This window comes from Vollenhovia emeryi, unplaced genomic scaffold (genome assembly GCF_000949405.1).
Source record: "Vollenhovia emeryi isolate VEMERY1.0 unplaced genomic scaffold, V.emery_V1.0 DF939208.1, whole genome shotgun sequence".
NCBI classification, from domain to species: Eukaryota; Metazoa; Arthropoda; class Insecta; order Hymenoptera; family Formicidae; genus Vollenhovia; species Vollenhovia emeryi.
Genome location: NW_011967158.1, coordinates 571,942 through 584,010, shown reverse-complemented (window position 1 = coordinate 584,010; position 12,069 = coordinate 571,942). Strand labels below are relative to the sequence as shown.

General features: G+C 50.1%; 3 protein-coding genes across 8 annotated transcripts in view; all 3 read left to right on the top strand.

Annotated features, from left to right (window-relative positions):
* The first annotated feature begins 26 nt into the window (after positions 1-26).
* LOC105561348 (SUZ domain-containing protein 1) lies at positions 27-1,452 on the top strand. Its single transcript, XM_012011243.1, has 4 exons — positions 27-181; positions 543-607; positions 714-894; positions 966-1,452. Exons 1-4 carry the CDS (start codon positions 137-139, stop codon positions 1,155-1,157), a joined length of 483 nt encoding a protein of 160 aa, XP_011866633.1. The 5' UTR covers positions 27-136; the 3' UTR covers positions 1,158-1,452.
* An 856-nt stretch (positions 1,453-2,308) lies between these two features.
* LOC105561347 (late secretory pathway protein AVL9 homolog) lies at positions 2,309-9,697 on the top strand. Of its 2 annotated transcripts, XR_001008902.1 has the most exons (10): positions 2,309-3,069; positions 4,006-4,203; positions 4,288-4,516; positions 4,587-4,776; positions 4,859-5,393; positions 5,479-5,613; positions 5,695-6,083; positions 6,216-6,304; positions 6,628-6,936; positions 7,015-9,697. XR_001008902.1 is itself a non-coding variant. In XM_012011242.1 (9 exons), exons 1-9 carry the CDS (start codon positions 2,839-2,841, stop codon positions 6,834-6,836), a joined length of 2,205 nt encoding a protein of 734 aa, XP_011866632.1. In that variant the 5' UTR covers positions 2,309-2,838; the 3' UTR covers positions 6,837-9,697. The 2 variants fall into 2 exon arrangements, 1 of the variants encoding a protein (XP_011866632.1); XM_012011242.1 differs by having other exon boundaries at positions 6,628-9,697.
* A 1,617-nt stretch (positions 9,698-11,314) lies between these two features.
* The window catches only part of LOC105561345 (serine/threonine-protein kinase tousled-like 2), a 48,833-nt gene continuing 48,078 nt past the window's right edge, over positions 11,315-12,069 (top strand). For 4 of the 5 annotated variants that reach the window (XR_001008901.1, XM_012011239.1, XM_012011234.1 and 1 more), the window contains exon 1: positions 11,315-11,903. The gene's annotated coding sequence lies outside the window, so the exon portion shown is untranslated. The remainder of the gene's footprint in view (positions 11,904-12,069) is intronic. The other variant, XM_012011238.1, reaches the window with a different exon arrangement.

Here is a 12,069-nt window from a genome sequence, read left to right as displayed (position 1 = left end):
CGCGGCGCGCGGCCCGCCGCGCCGTTCTCTCCCCAGTTGTCGCCGCGCGCGCACACTGGCGCACACCGCCGCTCGCCCTCGCACGTTGCGCGCGAGTCCCGGGGGATTTCTGCGGGAATTCGGGACCCACCCGGCCATGGACGACGTTCTCGAGAGCTGGGAGCAGATAGAGGAGTCCGGCGTAAGGCGCAACCCCGCGGAACTTGGGCCCCCGAGTCCAGCGCGGGCGGTCTCGCGTTGACCCATAACCTCCCACGCGCCCCGACGTTGCCCCGCGACGGCTGCGGGAGGCAACCCGCTCCGCGGCCCCTCGTCGCCTCGCGCGTTCCCTCGCGCCCGAACACCACCCGAACGGCACGCGCCCCGCGCTCCACGTCGCTCGCGCACACGCGATCCTCGATTGATAGATCGATATACTCGTGGTACCTTGGCGCTACCATAAGGCCCGCGCGGAAACGCTCCTCCTCCCGACCCGCGACAGCCCGATCTCGTCTCTGCAAGTCCGCTTACGGAGGGATGTTAAAATTACGATGGGTTTTTAGGCACTTGACAAAAGACTGGAGGCCCTGAGGCTGAACACGGTAGAGGAAGAGCTAGAATCGTCCAGGTAGGTTGAGGCGAGCCGTTTCCGGGGCTCTTCTGCCCCGTTTCGCGGCTCCCCGAGTCACTGGACAATGTACGGTATCATAAGTTGAACGACTTTTTGGACGTAGGACCAGCCACGACACAGGCACGAGGATGATCATACTAGGGGAAGACGGCCTCAGGTCCCAGTACGTACCTCCCAAGCCCATGGTGAAGATCTTAAAGAGACCGACCGGAGACTCGCGCGGCAGCGGCGACGGCCCGCTCAACGACGACAAACCTAAGCAGCCCATCAAATCGCTCAAGCAGGTAACGACGCGCCTCGTTTCGCCTCGCCTTGGACTAACGCGTGACGTTGGACGTGACGTAATTGGTTTCAGCGGGAGCAGGAGTACGCGGAGGCGCGCAAGAGGATCCTGGGCGAGGAGAAGAGCCCGGAGGAGAAGACCGCGCAGGAGATCAACAGAATTCAGGCAAAGTCGGGCGCGCCGAACGGCAACAACGTCCCCAGCAACGTCGTGCGCATGCCCGCCGGCCCGGACGGCACCCGGGGCTTCAACGTACGCAGGTAGCGCGTCTTCCGCTCGTACGTTTCCACCTATCTTCCTCCCCGCCTTCCCGCTCGCTGCCACGGGGAAGGCGGACGGCTATGAGGCCGGTGACACACGGGAATAGCCTCGCGCTCCCGGACCAGCGCGAACGGGACGTCCCCGGAGCTGCGTTCCGCGACTCGTCATCACGCCGTGGACTCAGCCTGGCGAGGGTCCGAGAGAGAACGGACTTGGACCGTGCGAAAACGAAATGCCAATGTCACTGCGTGCAGTTGGTGCTCTCTCTCTCTCTCTCTTTCTCGCACACGCACATACACACATATACAGGGTGTCCTGAAATTCGCGAATCAAAATACCATAGCAAGAAAGTCGTCGAAAAAATAAATTAAAAAGTTATTTGCCATTTTTCGTTCCGAGCAGTAGTTTTTTTAGATAAAAAGGTTGAAAACAGGCCTATCATACATTACGGTTGAACGGAAACTTGTCGCGCGTCGATAGTGTTAGTGCATTAACACTATCGACGCGCGACTCACGGACAAGTTTCCGTTCAACCGTAATGTATGATTGGCCTGTTTTGAACCTTTTTATCTAAAAAAAACTACTGCTCGGAACGAAAAATGGTAAATAACTTTTTAATTTATTTTTTCGACGACTTTCTTGCTATGATATTTTGATTCGCGAATTTCAGGACACCCTGTATATACACACATACACGAACAGACCGGAGGAGAGACAGGTGTGTGCGACAGAAGTATAATTATGTTTACTGTACGAGTGTGTATTTGCGTGTACGCGAATGCAGAGATATAATTATTTTTCTGTCGCGCACGCTGTAAAACGACTTAGACAATTGCGAGGTAGTTGATGCAATAGGACGGAGGCGTGGATTTGTTACGAACCGAAAACGAATCGCATCAGTTTGTGAAGTTGTATAGTAAGCGGAAGTATCTACTAATGGATTGTGTAATAAGTACTCTTGGACAGTGTAATAAGAGAACTCCCTGTATATATACACATATATTATACATATGTACAATTATACGCGATATAATGTGATTCGTTTTGTTATTAAATCAAAGATACTTTTAACGCAGGTGCATTTTCATTCGTTTCCGCGGCGACGCCGCGCAAACGTAGGTGTACGCAGACGCGAAAGGAAGGCAGCTCCTTGGTACAGTTCAATTGTGCATGCGGTTAATTGATTAAATTGGAAGAGCCACAGGCCTTGTTGTTTCACCAGTGTCGCTTCAATCTCATTGTCGGTTTAAGTCATCGTTTGCGAGAGAACAGCTGGGAGGAAAAGAGGGACGAGTCGAACGACGTTGGTGAAGCTTTATTCAAGTTCGCGCAAGCTTATGAAACGCGTGTTTCGATTATCATTTGAAATTGTCGCGCCGGCACACGTTGATTTCACGCCCGTTCGCGTCGGACGCACCGGGCTGCTCTCTCTCTCTCTCGAATCGACGATTGTGGCTCACGACTGTATAGACAACGGCGGATATAATTATCTTGAGGCGAGCGAGGAGCTCGCCGATCTCTCCCGCGAGTGTATCGGAAGCGAATTCACGCCGCTGGGCGGTAGGCGTTCGAGGCGTTCGAGGCGTTCGAACGTGATACTCGCGATAACGCTCCACGCGCGCAGTGCATACGTGTGCGCGCGCGCGCACGCACGCTCCACACACGTGCGGGTACGTCGTGGCGCATGTCAAGTCGCGCGTCCGCCGCTATCGGCTCGTCTGCCCCCGTGAGCACGGGACGCTTCTCGCGATCTACGAAATGCCGATCCGTCGGCCGCGGAAGTAGGCGCCCCGGGTGCGACAGCAGCGTGCGCCGCGTCATCGCCGTGCATCGGAGCCGCGAGAGGATGGCGGAGTCGAGCGGGCCGATTCTTCACGTCATCGTCGTCGGGTTCCACCACAAGAAGGGCTGCCAGGTAAGAGTTGACAGGCCGCGATTAACCTGCCTCCTCGTTCAGACCTGGGGGGGTCGATTCTGTGCCCTGCAGTACAGCGACGACGCTGAGGGCGAGCGGCTTTTTGTCCCTTTCCAAGGGGACAAAGAGACAAGGCTACTCGCTCTTGGCATTTTCACTCACGGTGTAAGATACAGAATTGAGCCCCTGGTCCACGATGCGTGGAGCAGGAGCTGGGAGATGAATCAAATCTCATTTCCTGCTTCTGCCTCGGCTCTCGCGGTTGCATCGGACACGTCATCGGCGATCAGCGTTACGGGTGTAGTTTAAAGATTATTCGTCGTCTACGGTGAGTAAGGGGCAAGAGAGAACCATAACCTTCAGCCTTTGACGCGAGGAAGCTCAAACGCAGGCTCTCATCTTTGAAATACTTGTGTAACACTTGGCCGATGGCGTCCCGATCCGCCGAGAGTAAGAGCTCGAGTAGGAGTAAGGAATAAAATTGATTAATTTCCTCGCTCCTGCTCCTTGCTTCAGGCTTACATGTATTGTAGACGACGCAGTAGACGGTAAGGCAAGGCAGAGAAAAACGTGAGTCGTGACGGACTATTGTATACGCTAAGACAGTCTTAAGGCTGGTCTACAATACATGGAGTAAGCTGGAGTAAGGAAATAAATCCATTTTATTTCTTACTTCTACTTCGGCTCTTAGGCTTGCTCTCGGTGAATCAAAACGCCATCAATCAGTGTTACAAATATTTCAAAAGTTATGCCCAAATTGTTTTAGCTTCCTTACACCAAAAGCTAGAAGTTAGGGCTCTCCCTTACTCCACGCTTACTCCACGTATTGTAGACCAGCGCTTAGGCGTTTACGGATCGTTCTCTGCCGCCAGCCTCACTTGAGCCTTCACGCGGGTCCGATCCAATTGCCCGCTAACCGCGAATGTCATCTTCCAGGTAGAATACTCGTTTCCACCCCTGGTGCCTGGCGCACCTAACGAGTGTCCGCTGGGATGGAAGTACCTGCCCACACTCGCTCTGCCCGACGGCTCCCACAACTACGACGAGGACACGGTCTATTTTCACCTGCCCAGTCTCAACGATCCGAAACGCACGATATACGGCATCTCGTGTTTCCGCCAGATACCCGTGGAGGTACGCGAGAGTATATTTACAGTTGACACACGCGCAGCCTTTTTCAATCTCGGGACGAACGCCGTTACGCTGTGTTTTGCGCAGAAACTGAAGAACCGCACGTCGGACATAACGAGGGGCACCGTTCAAAAGTCCGTCTGCGTGCTGAGCACTCTGCCCCTCTACGGACACATCCAGGTGAAAATGGCCCTGATAACGCACGCGTACTTCGAGGAGGGGGATTTCAGCAAGGTGTCCTTGCTGGAGGACACCTATCATCACCTTAACTCGTGTATGAGCGGCGAGAGCCAGATACCGCCGCAAATCTTTGTTGGTAATTATCCGCCGGGGGATATTTGTTCAATGGAACCTAATGTCCGCGTTGATACATGAATTGTTGACAGGTTTGTCCGCGAGAGACTTTATATTGCAATTCCGCCACAAGGTGTTGCTCTTATTTAAATTGCTCCTGCTCGAGAAGAGGATAGTCTTTTATCAATCGCCCGTGCAGCCGCTGTGCGCCACGATATTGACTCTACTGTCGCTGTACCCGGACATGATTGAACACGGTCTCCAGCAGGCGGCTTGCGTGAGGTACTGTGGAGAGATACTTTGATAGATTTGTGGGGGTTGTCAGCGGCGACGAGTCTGCTAACCAAGTCCTTGTTCTCTCCAGACCGTCCAGGCCGATGTCGCCGATCCCGACCTTCGACGAGGAGGAGATCTCGACGAATAACGTCGACGACTCCAACTTGTCGTCCGACCGCATCGTCAAGGAAAACATGTCGAACGCGGGCCACGAGCAGTGCAACGATAACAGCAATAGGAACTCCCTGTGTATTAATGACAACAAAACCATGGAGTCGATGGAGGGTAAATGCTTGGACGGGCTGCAGCATGTCGCCCTGCAGAAGAACAACAACGACAACGAGAATCTAAATATGAAGGTGATCGAGATAGAATCGGCGCAGGAGTGCACCGAGTCTTACCTGGAGGAGAGCGACTCCAAATACTCGCCGAAGCCGAACGATAACGTGCACAGGGTACACAGCGTGAACGCCATCACGTTGAACACCGGCGACACGGATAATAGTTTACCCCGCGACACGAGCAGCGACGCGCTCTCCGACGCGAGATTAACGAATAACATTACGCAAATCGCGCACATTAATCCGGAGCTGTGCGGCCTACCTTTGGAGTTATTTACGAAGGTAACGACACCCGATGCTCCGCACTTGTCATAGATGTGTATCATTTCGGAGGGCAGTTTGCACATTATAGAGATATGTGTTCCAGGGATACCTCTGCTTACCTTACTTGTCTTTGCCCTACTTGGATCTCTTGGGGGACATTAATGTCAGAGGCTACATAGTTGGCGCCACAAACGTGCTGTTCAAACAAAAGAAGCAGCTGATCGACGTGCTGATCGAGGTAAGCTTGAGCGATATACATTTGAGTGGGAGCGAAGTAAAAACGGTTTGACTCATGATCGCACGCTACAATTTACGAAAGATTGAAAACACGAGGATAGAGGCGACCGATCCCGAGCTGAGGCGGCAGCTGCATCTCACCACCGAGGACCTGAGATTCGCCGATTACGTGGTGAGGCACGTGGCCGAACCTCGGAAGGACATCTTCCTGGACGGGGTGGGGTGGGAGGGCGGCGACGAATGGATCAGGACGCAGTTCCGGGTGTACCTGTTGAGCATGCTGCGCACGTCCATGCAGCAGGACACCCGCCAGTCGGATCACTACAACGCGGCGTTCATGTCCGCGTGGCGCGCCACGAATAATTACAAGGCGTGGTGCGGCGCGAACAAACCGGAGATACTCAACATCGAGCCCGGCCATCCCTTTGCTGGTCAACTGTCGGTGCAAGATATGAAACTGCGCTTGTCACAGTGAGTACAAATCTCGTGTAAAATTTATACAGTGCAGGGAACAACAAAAAATAGGCTGATTCACTTCGTTGCTTTTTATGTTTCACTTTGTCTGATCAGCGCTTCAGAAGATATAAACATTTGCTGTTTCAGCACGATGCAAAATACGGAAAGCGGCAGAAAGTTGAATCAAGCGATGGCATCGACTGGGCGCGCGGTGGCCACCACTGGGAAAGCCGTGGGTAAGGCTGCATAATTTTTCCATTTAAATGTAAGCCGGACAGGGAAAGCATTTTAAGTGTATTGTCAGTTTCTAAGTACAAGTACAATTCTTTCACACTTAAAACTGCATGTCAATATTTATTTTTAAAAGTAATATACGTGTTACGTTTCTTCGTACTTATCACATTTTATATTTACACGCGATATTAAATCTAATTATTATATTTAAAAAAAAGTCACAACCGAGATCATTAAATCAGACGTCCAGCTTAATTTCGCTTAACACCCAATGCATTCAGAATCGTCCATAGAAATATTATTCTTGGCACTAACAATTTACAAGGGGGAGCGCTGTCGCAAGCGAAAGGGGCATTCTCGAACTGGTGGAGCACGCTGACGACAGTACAGCCGGTCGACGAGGCAAAGATTGACAATCAGACGACAAACAACCATCACGCAGTGTCCAGCGTCGCGGACAAGGAGCCCGTCGAAGACGAGGAGATGACCATCTCCGCAGTCCACAACGCGGATCTTACTGTAGATCTTGACTAATACCGAAAACATACGAGAAGCGAAAAAACGAATCGCGAGTGCGAAAATACGAAGCTAAAAATACGAGATATCGGACATTGGTGCGGAACGTAATACAAAGGTACGTAAAACTCTACGGGGATTCCTTGCGAGGCCCCGTGTACGGCGCGCTTGTTAAACGGCCGAATTGTTTTTACAGCGTTTCAGTTTTAGCGAGGCAGGTTTACGAAGTGAATCCGCGCACGACAGACTGTGTTAGCGCGACGCGCAGTTTCGTAGGATTTTTTAGGCTGTCCGGCAGGGATGCCGGGACTTAGGTCGATATGTTATTGATTTGAGAGTACAAGTTTTTCGTAAGTTCCGAATATTCGTCGAATATACTGTACGTATCATTTCTCCGCTTTGTAAACTGTACGGTATAATTTTGTATATCTTTTTAGTTGCAAAGAAAAGACACGTGACCGCCGCCAGCGGTCTTCTATTCAACTTTTTCAATGTTGCATGCAATTGAGCGGCACTCTATAAGAAATGTCAATCAATTTTAGACCCTAAGTAATAGAGAAAGCATTTTTTTTCAGTCGCAAATCTCAACTATTCTATATAGCTAAGGGCTATACTACATTTACACATATATACTACGTACAATGACATTATTGTTTCGTTTATATAGAGATATTCTCGCTTAAGAAGTACCTGTATCCTTTGTATATAAAAACAAAATAGTGCGGCATATTTATACGCGCATGTTTACATCGCGATCGCTTTTCGCGCGTTATCACTGCGAGATCTTGGTCACATTTACCGCTCGAATCGGAAGAATACATTCGCCCTTAGAGGTATACAAGTATAATAAAAGAAACGCGAGAAGAGCCGGCATGCCCGACATATCGCACGCTATCGATCGTAGCGAATTTCTATCCGCGGGGTTTCAGTATACTTTCTATTGTCGCGAGCACATAGCGGATTACGTGTAGAGGATGCGCGCGGGAAGTTCGGGAACTGGGACAGCCGATATCCGACAAGACGTAAACATTGTACATTGTTCCATAATTCATTTCACTAAGGCTAATCCTGTTATTGACAATATTGCTACCTCCATTTATTGTCGAGATTACACCGTACGATTAGTTCCGTGTATAACGCCGACGGTCCCTCGTGTAATTCGACAGATCGGCGACGCAGGATCTAAATCGGGACGCAGTAGTTGTTAAGCTGACTGTATCCTCGTAACCGTCGGGATAAATTGTTAGTTTTATCGCCAAGATCGCGGACGGATCATTCGTGGAACGAAGAGCTTGCCGTTTAATCGTAGCGGAGTTACGATTCAATTAAGCTTAGAGCCACACGTGTAGATTATTTGTAGTGCTACTAGCGTAGTCATTACGGCAACATACGTATATCCCGATTAAGGCAAGGTTTTTCTTCGCCGCAATATTCGTAGAGTTAAACGCGAAAAGCAAACGTCTCGTAGTGGTGTTTTATTAATTTACGATTTCCTATAGCGAGCTTAATGGTACTTAATCCCTATTTTTACACCATTTTTGCGTTGACCAAGTGAATCTCAAACTCGGCCACATTTGGCGCCAGGTATCGATTTTCTTTTCTTTTTTTTCTTACAATTGTAAGATCGATCGGTTGAATTTCTTAAGCCGTTATTCAAGGCGACGCGTGGCAGTTATGCGAGCTGTTTATCTCGAAGGCGTTCGAGAATATATTTAATCTCAAATAACAAATTGTACATCTCACTTAAATCTCTACTCGCACACGCAGCCACTGTTTTCGGGATAAAACGGTTCGCACGCCAGTTTTAGTTTAAGGTATCGTAGGCGCATCTTTGTGATATTTAGTTTGTCATAGTCCACTCGCGAGTTAAGTTCTCCGAGGAGAATCTCTCTCGGTGCTTTAGGGCACGCCTTTATTTATATAAGTAAAGTGTGCCAAATGTGGAGCGTGTACGTTCTTAGGAGTATCGAATGTGTACGGGCGAGACGTATCTTGCAAACGGCGCGATGCAAATTCGGGCGAGAAAGGCTGTTAATGAACGGACTCGACGGAGCATTTTATGGTTTTATTAAACGTTCGATAAAATTATCGTTTTCGATACACGACGGTTTTCTTTCGTCCGATCCCTCGCCACTGAAGAAAAACCGCGTGGATTTAGATTTACGCGAATGAATCTTGCTCGCGCTGTCCTAAAGATTGTTACATAGAAACGGTAAACGTATAGACACTTTTATGTAAAGTTGTTTTTTTTTATTTGAAGTCGTATTTAACACGTGTACATACAATTTATTTATTGCAATTTCCCAGCGGCGTCTCTTTTTCGCGGGACTACATCTTCAAGTCTGATCTACAGTGCGCTCTTTGCGTCTAGAGACGTTCTAAAACGCTTTGTCAACAATGTACGATTGTACCTAAAACAAATGTGTAATTTATTTATCGGCTACGAAACAGAATGCTTCTAGACGCGAAGAGTAGATCAGGTTTAAATAGCCGTTAAGATTTTCCCCTTGCGATCGAATTACGAACGCGCTCTCTGTACGAAGAGAAGACGAATTCTAGTTGATCGAGACGAAAAGGGAGAGAGAAAAAAAACCCAGAATAACACGTACGAATTGGACGATCCCTTCGCACAGCTTTACACGTTACATTATCGCGGGCGAGAAGTTATTTAAGACCCACCCTCTCCCGCCCACGTTGGATATAACTGAATATGTTTTCTATATTTATAAAACGCGAGTTTGTACAGCTTACGAGAAATGTAAGAGGGACGGAGAGCGTCGCGGAACCCGAGAGACGACTAATTCCACTGTATTGTATTCCTATGTAGCACCCACCATTCAAAGTATTAAGAGGAAATAATACATCTGATTCTGAATGTGTTCTCAGGTGGTTCTTTTTTGCACGGCGGACCGCCGTTAATCTAACGCCAGACCCTCGTCGGGGCGCGCGCGGATTTTGTCCAATTGCCGAGAGTCGCGTCTGCGGCCGCTTTAGGGAGCAGACGACATTTTTGGTGCGCGTGCTTTCCAGTTAGAATTTAATTCAAACTCAATTGGCACTCTTCGACTCGGGAGGAGAGTCGCAGAGAAGTATACTCGACTGTGATTGGTCAATTTCTCAGGGCTTAAATATCTCGCAGTGTAGCGAAGATGCTAAAAATGAGCGGCTTTATCTCTCTCCAAGGGGAACGGAAGGAGACGAAGCTACTCACCTTTTACAGTGTAAGATACAGAATTGACCTCCTATTCCCGGATATAGCGCAAGACACTCCTATAAACATTTTAGGAGTAATAATAAACTTTCAAGTAAGACCCCTAACTAAAATTAAACAACGTATGAGAAAACGCCAATGTGGGTCGCAAGGCGAGATGTAGGTAGCCCAACTTGTAAAACTTATATCTTTTTTAATGTGAATTTATATACCGTTTCCTTCCACATTTGTTTCTGCGCGCCGATTTCTTTTCCTCCGGACGTAACGCAGTTTTCTTACAAGTGGAATTATTATCGTCAGCAAATTCGCATATTTAAATCGATAAACGATTTTTTTTGTAATTTAAAATGCTTCATTTTAGCATTTTTCTGATGCTACTTTCAGCATTCAATACCCCCCCCCCCTTCCCCGTGCTGTAAATTATTCTTATTGCGAAAAATATTTCCTCAGCCAGGAATTTTAAGAATATTTGGAATATTTTATGGGTCATTCTTATACATTTATCGTATGTTCGTGGAACATTCGGTTGGCGCTGCTATAAATCTTTTTTTCAGATGAATAGAACAATATATCGAGTGTAGCGCGTCGGTTATATGTATAGTATGATCGCAGGTTTCACCGCCTTTTGCACAAGATAAGTGTATTACACAATAGACAATGTGCAATACATAAACTCGACGAATATCCAAAAGCGTTCTTTTTTTGTTATAAATTTACGATTTCCACTTTTGCAGCGATCCGTATATATTTATAGAATATTCGATTGGGATATTCTGAGATTAGGAATATTTGCGCTCCAGAAGAATATTCATAGAATAATGTGTGCTATCTGGGATCGCAGTCCCGGCTGCTTCAGGGAACAATCGGCATTTTTGGCGACACGTCGCTTTCCACTTGGAGTTTACTCGAAAAAAACTCGATCGACGCACTAAAGTTCGACAGAGTCTTTCCTCCAGGTGTCCTCTCGTTGAATCTCTTGGCCGCTCCGTGGCAAACTGCGTTAACGCGCGTACGCGTGTCTCCCAAGAGGAAAACAGCCGATGTTCGCGCGCGTTCGTCGGCGCGACCGGTGTGAACGCGCCCTCAAGAGTCGCGCCGCTCGACGGGAGGGGACGGGGCGGCGCGGCGCGGCGGCGGCGGCGGCGGTGGCGGGCTAGTAGGGAAACGAAAGCGAGAACCGGGGATGATCTCGCCGCGAGCCGTGACTGGTCGGCCGATGCGCCGCCGAATAAACATCGTAGCTCACCGATAATAGCCGAAGCGCCGTAAGGTGCCGCTCGGCTTGCGGGAGCGAGACAGAGGAGAGGCCGTGCGAACGCCATGGTGTGTGATTGGCAACGTCACTGTCGTCGCCGTCGTTGCCGTCGCCGCCGCCGCCGCCGTCGCTGTTAAATCCCGCGTCCGTGAGTGAACGAGCGAGAAACGCGCCCGGGCGGGCCCGCCGTTAACCTCGGGCCGTCGCGCTTACGTTACGGCCGTGCGCGCGCGCGCGTGAATCGGCGGATTACGAGCGTGAGATCGCGGCCGCGGAATCCCCCTGGTCGGGCGGGCGCGCGAGCAAGCACGGGGGGAGAAAAAGGAAGCATATATGTAAAAGCGCGCGGGCGAGGGACGCGGCGTCGCGTCGCCCTTTTTAAAAGACCCGTGTTGTGTCCGCCGCCGCCGCCGCCGCTGCTCCGTTCCGCCTCGCGCCGCGCCGTGACGCGCGGTGAAGTGCAGTGTGTACACGTACGAGGCCGCGTGCGCGCGCGCGCTCGCCCGCGCGTGCTACTACGCGGTGCGCGCGCGCGTGTGTGTGTGCGTGTGTCGCGAGAGTGCCCCCGTGTTTGCGCTTCTGTGTATCGAGAAGAGAGTGCGTTACGGTTCCTGCCGAGGTGAGCTTTTTAGTACGAATACTGTCGGGCCAGCGAGCGAGAGTGCGGCCGACGGTGCGCGCGCGTTACCGGCGTCTAGGATTTCGCCCGTGTCATCGTTCCTTGTGTCGTCGTCGCCGCCGACGTTGTTGTTGTCGTCGTCGTCGCCGTCGCCGTCGTCGTCGTC

Bases quoted from the DNA above. Each gene is read 5' to 3' on its own strand.
- LOC105561347 (XM_012011242.1), top strand. From the start codon at position 2,839: ATGTCAAGTCGCGCGTCCGCCGCTATCGGCTCGTCTGCCCCCGTGAGC. The intron at 3,070-4,005 runs GTAAGAGTTGAC...GTCATCTTCCAG, and splicing joins ACCACAAGAAGGGCTGCCAG to GTAGAATACTCGTTTCCACC. The intron at 6,084-6,215 runs GTGAGTACAAAT...TTGCTGTTTCAG, and splicing joins ATGAAACTGCGCTTGTCACA to CACGATGCAAAATACGGAAA.
- LOC105561348 (XM_012011243.1), top strand. From the start codon at position 137: ATGGACGACGTTCTCGAGAGCTGGGAGCAGATAGAGGAGTCCGGC. The intron at 608-713 runs GTAGGTTGAGGC...TTTTGGACGTAG, and splicing joins GAAGAGCTAGAATCGTCCAG to GACCAGCCACGACACAGGCA. The intron at 895-965 runs GTAACGACGCGC...AATTGGTTTCAG, and splicing joins CCATCAAATCGCTCAAGCAG to CGGGAGCAGGAGTACGCGGA.